The 14,060-nt window shown below is 41.3% G+C and overlaps 1 protein-coding gene across 9 annotated transcripts in view; it reads right to left on the bottom strand.

The window, feature by feature from the left end:
- ZNF827 (zinc finger protein 827) overlaps positions 1 to 14,060 on the bottom strand; it is a 172,526-nt gene that overhangs the window by 100,905 nt on the left and 57,561 nt on the right. For all 9 annotated transcript variants that reach the window (XR_011471546.1, XM_070415261.1, XM_070415260.1 and 6 more), the window contains exon 5: positions 6,473 to 6,706. Coding sequence is in view for 8 of the 9 variants with exons in the window: in XM_070415261.1 (XP_070271362.1) it covers positions 6,473 to 6,706 (234 nt within the window). In the remaining variant the exon portion in view is untranslated. The remainder of the gene's footprint in view (positions 1 to 6,472; positions 6,707 to 14,060) is intronic.

Consider the following 14,060-nt stretch of genomic DNA (forward strand, 5'->3'; position numbering starts at 1 on the left):
ACTCTGAATATACTAAAAACCATTTAATTGTATATTTCAAATGAATAAATTTGTGATGCGAATTATATCTCAATAAAGAAGTTTTTAAAAATGAGAAGGTGCTTGTGCTTAACAATCAGTCTAGAAGTTCCCTCTAAAGCATAACAATCTAAAATATATAAATTCTTAGAAAAGTAGAGTACTGGGTTCAATAAATTTCTCCAGGTGCTCAAAGAAAGTTTAAATAAAAAGAAGTATTTTTCAACTTCAGACTGATTAGACTATGCCATGTTGACAGTCTTAAGCTCTCAACTGCTTCAGTACCATGTACTTGACAGTGTGATAAATAGACAATATTAATAAAACAAATAAACTAAATACTTTTCTACTGATGGTTCTAAATCACTCTTTAACTCTTTCACGTAGCTGTGCTAATATGCCACCTGCTCATTTAGGAGTGAGCTTTGCTGTCCGCTGTACATAAGGAGGCAGAATCACAAGAAACTAAATACAGCTAGGCCTCCCGTGTTCGCTTCACATAATTAAATAACATGAGTTTGAAGGAGGCAAATGTGAGATGACATTAATATAAGACTGGAACAGCTATTTTCCATCCTTGTAGATTATTACTGAAGTCCTACTGCTTATAAAGTTTGATAGATTATAGCTTTCCAAAGGAGACATACCAAATGGAACAGTGAATAATTTTTGCCCTGAGAAATTATTTAGCTAAAATCTTTAATTTCTCTTGAGAAATTCTTTAGAATAGAAGTGTCCCCGACATAGTCTTTGATTTGTTGGGTCTAGGGCAGTGGTCGGCAAACTCATTAGTCAACAGAGCCAAATATCAACAGTACAATGATTGAAATTTCTTTTGAGAGCCAAATTTTTTAAACTTAAACTATATAGGTAGGTACATTGTTATTAACTTAATTAGGGTACTCCTAAGGCTTAGGAAGAGCCACACTCAAGGGGCCAAAGAGCCATATGTGGCTCGCGAGCCGCAGTTTGCCGACCACGGGTCTAGGGGGGAGCTTCTTCCTCCTAAAAGAATGCCAACCTTGCCCAGGAACAACCATGTCACTTAACAGCAAAAAACACTGAAAACAGTAGTATTAACTGAGGCTCCTAATCAACACTCTCCTAACTTATTAGGTACATGTGTCCTTCTAAGAAAGGTTCCCAGGTACCATTATTTCATAATAAATTAAGAAGACTCTCCCCTCAAGAGAAATGGTTCTTTTTAAAAAGTAAAATGTACATTCAATAGAGATTTGCTCTCCATCAGCTTCAACCTACGGCATTCTTTGCAGATGGACAAACTTATTTCTCTAGTTAACCCCGGCCTCAGCTCAGTGCTTCTGGAGACTAGCTGTCAGAATCACTGGTAGGGCTTGTAAAAACCACAGGGGGTCAGCCAGGTGCAGAGAAGGCTCAGGAATGTGCATTTCTAACACTTCCCTGTGCTTCCCAACCTGTGCCGATGCTGCTGGTCTGTGGACTGTCCTTGGAGAAGCACCGCCTCAGACCCACAGCGCTGGGGCTGCTGGGCAAGGTCCTGGCTGGGGAGGTCTTCTCGGAGAGTCCACCAGAAAGCAAACACCACCCAAAGGCCAAGACACATTTACATCTAATATTTAAATACCAGCAACCACCATCATCTGCTCCTCAACGTCTGTGGCTCATACTCATTGGTTATCTTCCTGGTCTCACACCACCCTCACTCTTGCCCACCCTACATGACAGCACCCACTCTGCCCAACATGCCCTTATCCCTAGATACAGGAGTGTCCACTGGTGGGCCCTGAACAGAGTGAGGCTGGAATTTGGAATTGGGACTAAGAATGTCTGCCGAATTGCTCTTTTTAAATATATATATATATATATATATATATATATATATATATATATATTTAAAATTATTTCAGAGAGGAAAGGAGAGGGAGAGAGAGATAGAAACATCAAGGATGTGGAAGAATCATGGATCAGCTGCCTCCTGCACGCCCCTCACTGGGGATCGAGCCTGCAACCTGGGCATATGCCCTGACCGGGAATTAAACTTTGAACTTTTGGTTCATACATAGGTCAACACTCAACCATTGAGCCATGCTGGTCTGGCTAGTTGCCCTTTTGAACTCAGAAGCTATTGGCATCACCACTTTCTACCAAGTGGTTGGGTAACAGAAAAAGTCCATCTGTATGTGCAGAGAGAAGGAGGAATGATGTGGAGGGTGAGGGCCTCCTGGCTTCCATACAGTCCTTCAGCCCCTGGCTTCAGCGGACGACGGATGCCCTGCCCTTGGGTTCGCTCCATAAGTAACCCCAAACCTCCGTCTTCTATTAAATTCCCTTCATGCCAAAACTGGCTGAAGAGGATTTCTTATTTACAACCAAAAGAGCCCTAATGAAAACTGTTAATAAAGTCCATCTTCAGGTACTTATCTCCTCTGCTTCAGTTCACTCAGAGATTATATTTACCTGAAACTTCATCCTGCCCAAGTTCAGCTGCTTCAACATCCCTCATAGCTGAAGCCCATGCTTATTTAGCTGATTCCCTGAACTCTGCGTCACTATGTATTTCAAATCCAGGGCCTGCTCGGATTCTTCTACTAGAGGCAATTATCATTTCTATTCCTCTCCAACACTAGGCTGGGATAAATGAACATAAACCAGAAATGAATATAAATCCATTTGGTGTCCTTTTTTGCACACAGAAATAAGAAAACCAATAGACAGATTTCAAATTAAGGTCTGGATATGCAGTTTTACTTACCATGTTGGATAAATTTAAAGGTTTGGTTTTTCAATAATGTTTCTGAATAACTCTGGCTTTCCAGCTACTTATTTTTGTGGAATCACATTTTTAAATCACTGTTACCCGCTACTCCTAGGTACAACCATAGACGTGGTACATTTTATATACGGATCCCTATGTAAGCCCGTGGCTCCCCAAAGGGAGAAGAGAGCCTGACTTGATCTCTTTGAGTCTCGCTGCTTCCTTCAAGCACAACAGAGACAACGCAGACGGGATTTGGTGCCTTTCGGCGTTAAGTCCTATCTGTGGTAACACATCTGTTCAGTAAGTTTGCAAGGTCACTAGGCACTGCAAAACCGGAGTTTAAGAGTGTGACTTGATTCCCTTAGTCTGTTGAATGTCATTTATCCTCTGTATTGAACTTCGGCATGTTGGCCTCCTTAAATCAAGACTTCTGGGAATTATCTTTGGCAACTACATGCTTAGCAGAAAAGTGTGATCATTTTGGCTGCCTCGTGTCAGATAACAACAGGTAGTCTCGGGTGCCCAGTGGTTTCCCGGAGTGGCTTTCTTTCTTTATGGTAATCAATTTATCCGGCCCAGCTGTCAGGCACTTGACTTCCCAATTAACAACTGACATAGAACTCGAGCCACAGGAAGGAAGAAAACTCAGATGTCCCCGAACACGCCGCTAATGAAAAATGTAGTCTAGTCTCTAACACATCTGTGTTTTCTCCATGAAATGTAAATTGTCCATTTGGAAAACAATATAACTACAGAGGTTTCTCCACATAAGGGAAGTTTCACATGATATTTGACTGGGCCACGGGCCCAACATCCATTAAGGCGTTATCATAAATTAAAATGGGAATTGAAGCAGCCAACATTATTGACTAAGTCCCTCTTATAAATTCCATGAAAAGACCAAAAGGGCCTAAACTACCACAGATCACAGCTTCCATCCTCGAGGAAAAACCCTTCATTCTACATCGTAGCTGTTCCTTGGGTCCAAACTGAAAGAAGGAAAAACATGTAGGATAATGCCCGGGCCGCCCTTTTCTCCCCCCCACTCCTCCTGACCAGAGGGTTTTCCCCAGCCTGACAGGATGCCAGCAGTAAGGCCTGGGGTCTCATGGGAGGTGCACCGGAGCAGCCCCGACTCCCCTGCATAGATGCTTTGGGACTGAATGATTACCCTTGTCTATCCCATGGAAAAGGGGGTCTGAAGACACTGGCAAGTCCTGTATTTGGATGTCTTTCAGGGCACAAACATTGAAATTGTTAAAGTTACAACCTGAGGAAAGTCGGAGCAGCAGGGTTTTTCCTAACACCTTCCTCCTTCCGAGAGAACTAATCTATCCCTGCTAAGAAACTCCAATGTCCACCTTAAACCTAATCAAGGGTGAGTCCTCTTTGCCTTGCGGCTTCGGAGTGATGGCGTTTGTTTTTAAGTCACATGCCCATACCGAGCACTAGCTTGGACCTTCCTTCGTAGGACACTAGAGAGAGGAAGCACGGAGCTCCAGGTGCCAGTCACGTACTGGAAGCATTCCCCTGCCCGGGCTTTCTCCTGACCAGACAGACATAAGCATCTGGAGGGTAGGGACTAGGATGCATATGTTTTTTTGTGTGTTTTTTTGATTTTTTACAGAGAGGAAGGGAGAGGGGTAGAGAGTTAGAAACATCGACGAGAGAGAAACATCGATCAGCTGCCTCCTGCACACCCCCCACTGGGGATGTGCCCGCAACCAAGGTACATGCCCTTGACCAGAATCGAACCTGGGACCCTTTAGTCCGCAGGCCGACGCTCTATCCACTGAGCCAAACTGGTTAGGGCTGCATATGTTTTTTGAGCCAGGTCTCTTGCACTTAGAATGCTGGGAAATTCTTTCAGGGCAAAAAAATAGTTATCTTAGTCTTCAAACACATTTTCACTTCCACACCACAAAGCAGGGCAGATGCCCTTTGGAAATGCGATCATATCGTCCATTCAACTATTGTTTAACCCACAGCACGTGGACTCAATAAAACTCAACATAAACATTTAGAAAGGCCACTTCTGTACACAGATGTCATCAAATGTGCGTGGCTGCATGGCCATATTCCATTTGAGGGACCTCATTAACTAGGAAATGATTTCCTACTTCATGACTCAACGCTCATCATCTGAAAGGATTAAGATAAAATGCTTTTCCTGAAAGAACATCTTCCTTGAAATCTCACTTTTGCATATTCTCTTTCGGGGCCACCCCAGCTTTCTCCGCTCACAATACTGGCTGCACAGCAAACTCTGAAATAGAAATATTATACACTAGACTCTTACTATCAGGAGGAAGAGTCACTGGTAGAAGAGTTGAAGTCCCTGCAACATGAAACCTGTGATATGGGAAGGAATCAGAGAGCTGGGTGGCCTCTCTGAATTGAATGAAAAAACAACAAGCAGATTCCTCTCTGTCACCAGGCCTTTGACATTAAGGGGAGGGTTCAACTGTATGAAAGTATGTTGGCTTGAATATCATGTTTTTAAACTTTCACCAATCAGCACAGCCTTGCTAATAACCCTCCCATTTATAGGGGAAGCTACCCTATCATTGCCAAGTTTAGAAAAATGAAGCTACAGTAGGATGTAATGATGGTATTATATTTTATCTATAATAAAGCACGCTCCCCTGAAGTCCCAGTGCATTTTGAATGAACACCAAAGGAAAGAATTCTTAACCCCCCGCAACTGGCAAATACAGGAATTTCAACTGTTCTGATTACAATGACTCGAAGTAAATCACTATTAAGCTCTTAACTTCCAACCTACTGGTCAACCAGAAACACAGTCAGATTTGCTTGGGAAATTACACAAGGAAGGAGCCCTACTGCACATCCTGCTTTCATCCTCCAACCACAGCAAGTTACAAACTGAAAACAGCTTTTGATTCATATTAGCATTTTGAATAGTATTTCTAAAAATTCTCTTTAAGCAGTTGTGAACTAAGGATGTGGTATGACTTGGTAAATATTGTTATTGATATAACTTTTCTTTCCACATTCTGAAAGTCACACCTTTGAATCAAGACACTAAATGTTTACCTGGTCCGAAGGGGATGGGGCAGGATAAGAGGTGGGGTACATAAATTTCAAGTTACTAGTACAATATGTTTTGCCAACATTTGATAGGCTGGGATTACATTTAGATACTAATTTAAAAAGTCATTCATCTTAAGGACTGAGATTAATTATTGCAGCATCCCATTATGAAATGTTCTATTTCTAACATCTCACTGCTACTCTATGGATAATTACTTCAAGTGCCATCTCAACTACTTATTAGGTTAGGAAAAATATTTTTAGTGGTTCTTAAAGAATGTAAAGTATAAATACACAAAAGATGCAGGGTCCTTTACTTGGAAAAAAATAGATAATCTGATCAATTAGCAGAAGTGCTTTGACTGTCACTAGAGTCCATTTAAAATCATGACCTACAGCATCTTAGAAAGCAGCAGTGTTTTCCAACAACTTGCAGTCATATTTAGGTCGCACTTAATAGGGCAGATATACAGTGAACATCCGAAAACAAACTCATACATACAACGCAGGAATTTAAGGCACGTGATCAATCACCCCTGAATTCACCAAAATAACGTGACTAGTGCTGCCATTAGGCTAATCATGAGCCATGCAGGAAGCCACCCGGTTGGCTCCCAAATGAAATGAACAGACGTGAGCATTTTAGAATAAAGCAAGTACCTGATAGTTTCATGAGAAGTTCAGAAGCTGCTTTGACTGACATGTCCCGCCTTAGCCCACTCCCCTTCCCTTCCTGGGCCTTCAGCGTGTCCTCAGAGATGCTTGGGGCTGACACTTCAGATTCCGGACTGAACACATAGCTGGACCGAGGCAAGGAGGTGCTGAGGGCCTCCTCTTCCTGGGGCTCCTCTTTCACTTGAAAGTTAAGATTCATGGGCTCCTTCTGATTTGCAGCTGTCAAAAGAAGAAAGGGATTATATATATATACAGATATAAAAGGCCACTCCCCTCTTAGCTGCCCCCAACTTAATGAAGTATGGATGCACGATCACACTGTGCTAACAGCAGGAGGGACCACAACCTAATCAAAATCAGCTGTGCCTTGGGCACAAAATTACAATACACTCCGTGAGCGCGTGGGCTTCTGAAACTTTCGAACCTATCCTATTTGAAACTTGCCTTTCTCTTTGGTCTCCCTCAAGGTCTTCTTTCCTGTCTATGAGGCTGCCTCCCTGGCTTATTTGCCCTCTCCCCACCAAATCCCATTATAGAATAATGCCTTCAGGCAGTTATCCTGCCATAAAATATTGAATATAAACATGAGTCAGAGGCAACACCCACAGCGAAAACCTGGGGTGGAGTGTAAGGTGAGGGTGGAGAATTTGCCAGAAAGAAAAGCTACGACTAGAGAAATATCGCTTTTACTTTGTTATAAGCCAACACCACTGACCCACAAACAGTGGGATGTGCACTTGGCATTGTTTTTGGGGTCCATGTCTGTAGCCCAAGTCATCTCCGAGTCCACAATGGGTATTTTTTTAAAAGAAAATTTATTTTGGAATAATTTCAGATTTGCAGAGGAGTTGTAAAGATGGTTGGAAGAGTTCCCACACAGTCCTTCACCCACCATTCCCGATGTTAACATCTGACCTAACCACGATGCATTTGTCAGAACTGAGAAATTCACATTGCTATGATCTAAACTCCAGATTTTATTCAGATTTCACCAGTGTTTCCACTTATGTCCTTTTTCCATGGTTCCTTTTTAGCATGGTTGGTTGGTGTGGAGTGTGTGGTCAGGGCAGAGCTAGCTGGCCTATTATGGGATGGATTCTGTGGCTTGGTTACAGCAAACCACTGAGCTACATACCACTCAGGAAAGACCAAGAAGGAAGGCAAGCATCCTCTACTACCACTTGCAACTTTCACAGGCATCTTGCTTCCCTTTAAAAGGCCATGTGGTAGGAACTTTTAGGTTAGTTATATTGGGTGTGTCTGTCTTTTGAGAAAGAAGATCTCATCCTGATACAGAGTTCTCAGTAACACCTAATAGAATGAGCCTTAAGCCCATTCCTGCTTAACAAATAAGAGGAAGAAAAATACATCCCCAAAGCAAACACCTATTACCCCTTGTCCACCACCTGCCCCAGCCAATACACACAGACACACAAAAAAGTCTTTCTTTCTACCCATGCCCCTCTATGAATATATATACTGGAATCACAAGTTCATACAGACTAGCGTATTTGGAAACTGGAGCCCAGAGGCCCCACATGACATTTGGAAGTTTGGCTACCAGAAAGAGGAAGAGCTAGGACTCGAACCCAGTCCATGGGCTGCCCATCTGGTGTCCCTGACCAACCTCCATCACACCACTCCTCCACCTCTGGTCCCTGTGTTATAACAACACTAATGCAACTTGACCTCCGGGTCTTTGATAAAATACAACCTTCTCAATGAAGTATCCTGTTCAAAATTGCAACCCCTCCCCAGTACTCCCAGTCTCTCTTACTCTGCTTTAATCTTCCTTTTCTCCCTAAAATATAGGGTGTCCCAAAAATGCATGCACACACTCTGAATAATTATAAAGGCAGTGTTTTTAAAAATACATTTCATTTTCAAAATTGAGCTATCAGCTGTTAAGGTGTGTATACATTTCGGGGGATACCCTGTATTTATCATCTCATAACATACTGTTTAAGAATGAATTGTGTCCCCCTCCCCCAAATCCATATGTTAAAGCCCTAAGCCCCATTGTGACTGAATTTGGAGATAGGGAGGTACTTAAAGTTAAATGAGGCCATTAGGGTAGGACCCTAATCCAATATGACTGGTGCCCTTATATTATAAGAAGAGAGACACATGTGAGGACAAAGTGAAAAGGTGGCCAACTTCAAGCCAAAGAGAGAAAGAGGCCTCAGAAGAAACCAAACTGGCCAGCACCTTGATCTTGGACCTTCAGCATTCAGAACTGTGAAAAATAAATTTCTACTGTTTCCATCACTTAGTGTTATTTTGCTATGGTAGCACAAACAGACTAATCACACAAAATATAATTTTCTTATTTATTATGTTACTCCTTTGTGATTTGTTCTTCATGAAGGCAATGATCTTTGTTTTAATGCTGATGGATCTTGAGTGCCTAGAAAAAGTGCCTGGAACATAGTAGGTGCTCATGATATATATTTGTTGAATGGGTAAAATACACTGGCCACAAATTAGTGACATCAGATGGCACTCCACTATTCCTTGCGGTAAACAAAAGTTAAGAATCTCAAAATATTCCACCAAAGGCAATCAGAGGTGCTTTCTCAGAACTGATCATTCTTTTGGGGATAAAACCTTAGTTATAAAGTTAAGAGCTTTGCTGCCTACACTGTGGGCACTTACTGAGGTGTCTTTGAGGGATCACTTATACTCTGGCATTTCTAAGAGGGGAGTTCAGACATCAAGGAAAGTGCCTAAAATCTAGCCATTTGGGGACAATGCCATCAGAATCTGAACCAAAGGGAACCAAGTCATTCTTTAGAGCAGTGGTTCTCAACCTTCCTAATGCCTCGACCCTTTAATACAGTTCCTCATGTTGTGGTGACCCCCCAACCATAAAATTATTTTCGTTGCTACTTCATAACTGTAATTTTGCTACTGTTATGAATCATAATGTAAATATCTGATATGCAGGATGTATTTTCATTGTTACAAATTGAACATAATTAAAGCATAGTGATTAATCACAAAAACAATATGTAATTATATATGTGTTTTCCGATGGTCTTAGGCGACCCCTGTGAAAGGGTCGTTCGACCCGCCAAAGGGGTCGTGACCCACAGGTTGAGAATCACTGCTCTAGAGCAATCTGCAACAAGTATGTATTCCCAACCTCAACCAGAAAGGCAGCTCCTGAGAAGACTTTGTTTATTTAGTGCATTTCTCCCCTTTCAACCACTGCCTGGGGGTTTGCTAACCACCTCCTAAACTTCTCTTGCCCTCAGCCTTTCTTCCAGAACCCTTCATCAAATCCTCTCCCAAGAGCATGCCAGTTAGTCACGACAGAGTCATTAAACAGTGTATGGTCTAGTAAGCCTGTGACTTCGATTCTTTGGGAAGGAATAATATAAAGTGAATGGTTAGGTATTTTTAAAAGTGCTTCAATGCTATATCTTTTATTTTAAAACTTTTTAAAATTCTAAGGTGAGGCTAGGGAAGATAAGAAAATACTGAGGTCCTAGGAGTAAATCCCAATTCTAGAGAGGACACAGCCACTATGCTGAGGCTCTGCAGCTATAAGGGGCTTCTACATGCCACGTAACACTTGAGGGGGAGAAAGGTATTCAGCACTGCTAGTACAGCCCAGATTTAACAGAACTTGAAGGACACTTAAAACAATACCAACAGGCAAGCAGGATGTCGCTGATTATAAATCTGCAAGTCTTTCTACCTGGTTTTCCTTCTAACAAGAATAGCATAAAACTGGTAACCTGCTGGGGAAATATAAATAAAGTTAATGGCATATCACAAAAGCGTGTGGGAGACACTCGTTTGCTCAAGTTTTCATTTCCCAAACATTTGGGCCTAAATAAAAGGTGTAAAACTGGACATGTGAAGGTTATCCTGCTTTCTTTCAATTACCAGAAATATTTACACTGAGAATAGTATATAAAGCCTCTATTTTAAAATTAATATGGCTAAATAATTACTATTGTTGTTTTGTTTTGTTTTATCCTCAAAAAACAAACCATTCTCTTTCTTCAGAGAAAGTTAAAATTAAAGATATTTTCTTTTGGGCATAGGGGGGATTGTTAAGGGAAAAGCAATCCTATCTGACTCATTGCATAGTCTTGACTTCATTCTTAGTAACAGAGATTTGTGCACAATGACCTCAGTTTGCAAAGGACTTTCCCAGCACCTGTCTTGACTTCTGTGTGCATAACCTAAAGCTTCCAGATACTCCACTATTTTTAAGAAGATACCATAATATTTTTGTTTTTTCCATTTTATTTTTGTCACATTACTTTAGGAATTATTTATTGTTTTGAGAAAGTTATCAGAATCCATCAGTAACTCAGTGCAAGAGAAAAACTCAGGAAGTAAAGAGCTATTAGTGATGTACTAACCTGGCTATTATTTAACAGGAAAGGAGGAAAGGGAAGCTCAGACAGACGCATGCCCAGCAAGGTCTGAGCGATGTGGGAAGGTGCTGGTCTGTCAATCACACCTGAAAGCAAGTCAGTGGCTGGAATGGGTGTGACCACTGCAAGAGAGCAAAACCGGAATATTCAAAACTTCCCAACAAAGGAAGTTCCTTCCTTCTCTTTCTCATGTCCTTGGTTCCTGGCTCTCCTGTGGCAGGGGGATGCGCTCCCTGGTGCCCACATGGTGCATGGCCATGGTGGACCCCACACATGGACTTTAATTAGCTTGGATGCTGAACCACACCCGGCTGCAACATGGAGCGGGAGCTCTGGACACTGGCCTTGTTTCTGGCTCTGCTGGAACCCCAGCTGCACCGTTTCCAGGACTGGCACAAGGGGCAGGGAGCTTTGGAACTTGGGAAATGTAACCTCATACAAATAAAGTCTTCTTCCACATCCCATTCTCATTTCAGTGACGCCCCAAAAGCCTCCACCTCACTCCGAGTGATAGGGGAGTTTGATTCTTGAGTAACATTAGAACCTAATCTGTTATCTCCTTTTATCTCTTTTTTCATGTTTAAATTTTAAATTTTTTCTTCAGATACTCCGCTTTTCACACAGTGAGGAAGCCCCACTAATCAAGAGGCCCCTTCTCTCACTGTTCAAACATGTTAGGACCTGAGCCTACATGATGCGTATCTTACGTTTACACATTTAAGGGAGGTGGGCTGCCATTTAGAAGAAACAAGCTAGCTTTTTGAGGATTTATAGAGGATTCAAGATAAAGGCTAATATGGGGAAGGAGTGGAAGCCACTGGGGTAAAATGACTCCAAGTTGCTAATTCTAAGAGGCAGGCGTCAATAAGTTGTAAAAGAAACCCTTCTTTAAAGTAAGGTGTCATCAATTCTCCTGAAGATTTCTCCCATAAACCCCCCTCCCCCTTGAGGAAAATTCTATATAACTTCCATAAAGGCCATAATTTGTTTTAATAATGCATATAACTAGCATTTGAATAGTTAATCAGGAATTAATCCATCAACCACAGAAGATAAGGATCATTATTATCTTCATTTTAGAGTCAAGGAAACTAAGGTCCCAAGAAGTTAACAGACTGACCCTGCCTCCTCCCCCCTCCCCCCACAAAAAAATCACAGGACCTCTAGACTCCAGGGCTTCTGACTGAAAATGCACCCAAGTTCTCTCTTTTCTCTCCAAGAAAACCCAAGCTTCTTTATGAAAGATGCTAACCTAAGAGGTTGGGCTGTGGGCTTAGAAAATAAGTGATATGGAGTGAACTACACATCGTACATGAGAAAGGGGAGGGTGCGGTGCAACCTGAAGGGAAGGGATGTTTTCTGAAAGGAGAGAATTTTGTGAACATTTGACTAAGAGGTGGAAGAGGAGAAACCAACTGCAACATGGCAGCTTCTGTTCTGTCCTGCCGGGTCCCTCTGGTGAAGGAAAACATTTTCCTTGAGTTTAATAAGACGGAGCTCTCTTTCAGTCCAGAGTCTAGCAATTTTGCAAATTCAGAGCTGTTACATGAAAAAGCTAGACCAATGAGAGTTTTATTAACTGCCTCATCCTAAAGCAGAGCCAAAGACTCTCAGAGTTAGAAGGGACCTCGGATCAGTGGTTTCCAAACAGTGTTCCAAGGAACCCTAGGGTATGCTTCAGGGGTTCCAAATGTTTGTTTCAAATGTAAGATTATTTTAAGATTAGTTCTCCATTTGGTTTGAAAATTAATATAACATTTAATTTTAAAATGTGCACCCCCAGCTGCATTATCCAAGATGTCAATTAGAGACCACTAATATGTTAACTTGTGTTGATAAGTTCATCTGGAGATCACTAAAATGTTAACTTGCAATGATAAGTTAATTGAGTTTTATGTATCACTTGTAATGCAGTTTTTGCTGCTTTCATGAAAGTGTGAGAGTTTTAGTACTCAATCATGAACAAGGAAGTGGCTGGCTATCTTTCAAGAAATTCAAACCTGGGCATGTGTATCCATGTAAAACTACACACCCAGCGTACACCTAGAGTCTATGGGCATTCCTTAAATCAGGCTTTCTCAACCTTGGCACCACTGACATTCTGGGCTGGATAATTTGCTATGAGACTGTCTTGCACATCATAGAATATTTAGCAGCATCCCTGGCGTCTCTACCCCTAGATGCCAATAGGCTTTCCAGATGTGACAGCAAAAAATTTCTCCAGGCATTGCCAACTGTCCCCTGGGCACACTTCTGGTTGAGAACCACTGCCTCAAATTAAATGCCAGAACAGGTCTAAGTGTACCTTCTTTGGTGAAACTTCTGCTAGTGGCTGATAGGCTTATGTAGATACGGAGAGACAGCTGGCTCTATCATTTATAGAGCACTTACTACGGGCCAGGGAGTATGCGAGGTGTTTACTTGGGTTAATATCTCTGGTCAATCCTCACAACAATCCTTTGAAGTAGGTACTACTATTGTCTCCATTTTGCAGATGAGAAGCTGAGACAAGAGATTAAATAAATTTCCAAATAACAGTTCACTAACTAATAACCAAGTAGTTAATACAGAATGATAGATGGCTTTAGTGTGTATTGAACGTTGCAGATGCTTCCTATTTGCCCTTCATTATGATAAAGCATGAGGGCAGTTGCTAAATATTGTCAACTTTGAAACAAAAATTTTATTATTATTATATTCTTCTTTCAAGTATCTGAATACATTCCAGTGAAGGGATTCTGAGATTAAAGGTGAATTCCTTGAAATCTGACCTCATTTACCACAACATTTCCCTGTGTAAATGGTGTTTCTCAAATCTGCAATAAGCAAAATAAATTTAGAAATATACTAGGTGCTTCACCTAGTAGACTCAAGACTTCACTTGATCATAATGCTAATTTCATATTTTTTTAATTACCGAATAGTGACTGTTTTCTTAATTATGTGGCTTTTAAAGTAAATAAATTTAATAAATGTGAACTTAAAAAATAAAGTTATATTTAAAAATATATGTTCTATGTGTTTTATATGTTGAGTCTGCTCTTAAGACTTTTTTTGGTGGGGGGGGGGGGGGGGGGAATGGGTTTACTGTTTAAAATACAAGCCAACAAAATAAACATCATTACTGTTTTCCACTCCCTTATTTTATAATCAGAAAATGAAGGCTCGGAGGACGATTT

Source organism: Myotis yumanensis, unplaced genomic scaffold (genome assembly GCF_028538775.1).
Source record: "Myotis yumanensis isolate MYYU_CA2020_CCGP unplaced genomic scaffold, mMyoYum1.0.hap1 SCAF_5, whole genome shotgun sequence".
NCBI lineage: Eukaryota > Metazoa > Chordata > Mammalia > Chiroptera > Vespertilionidae > Myotis > Myotis yumanensis.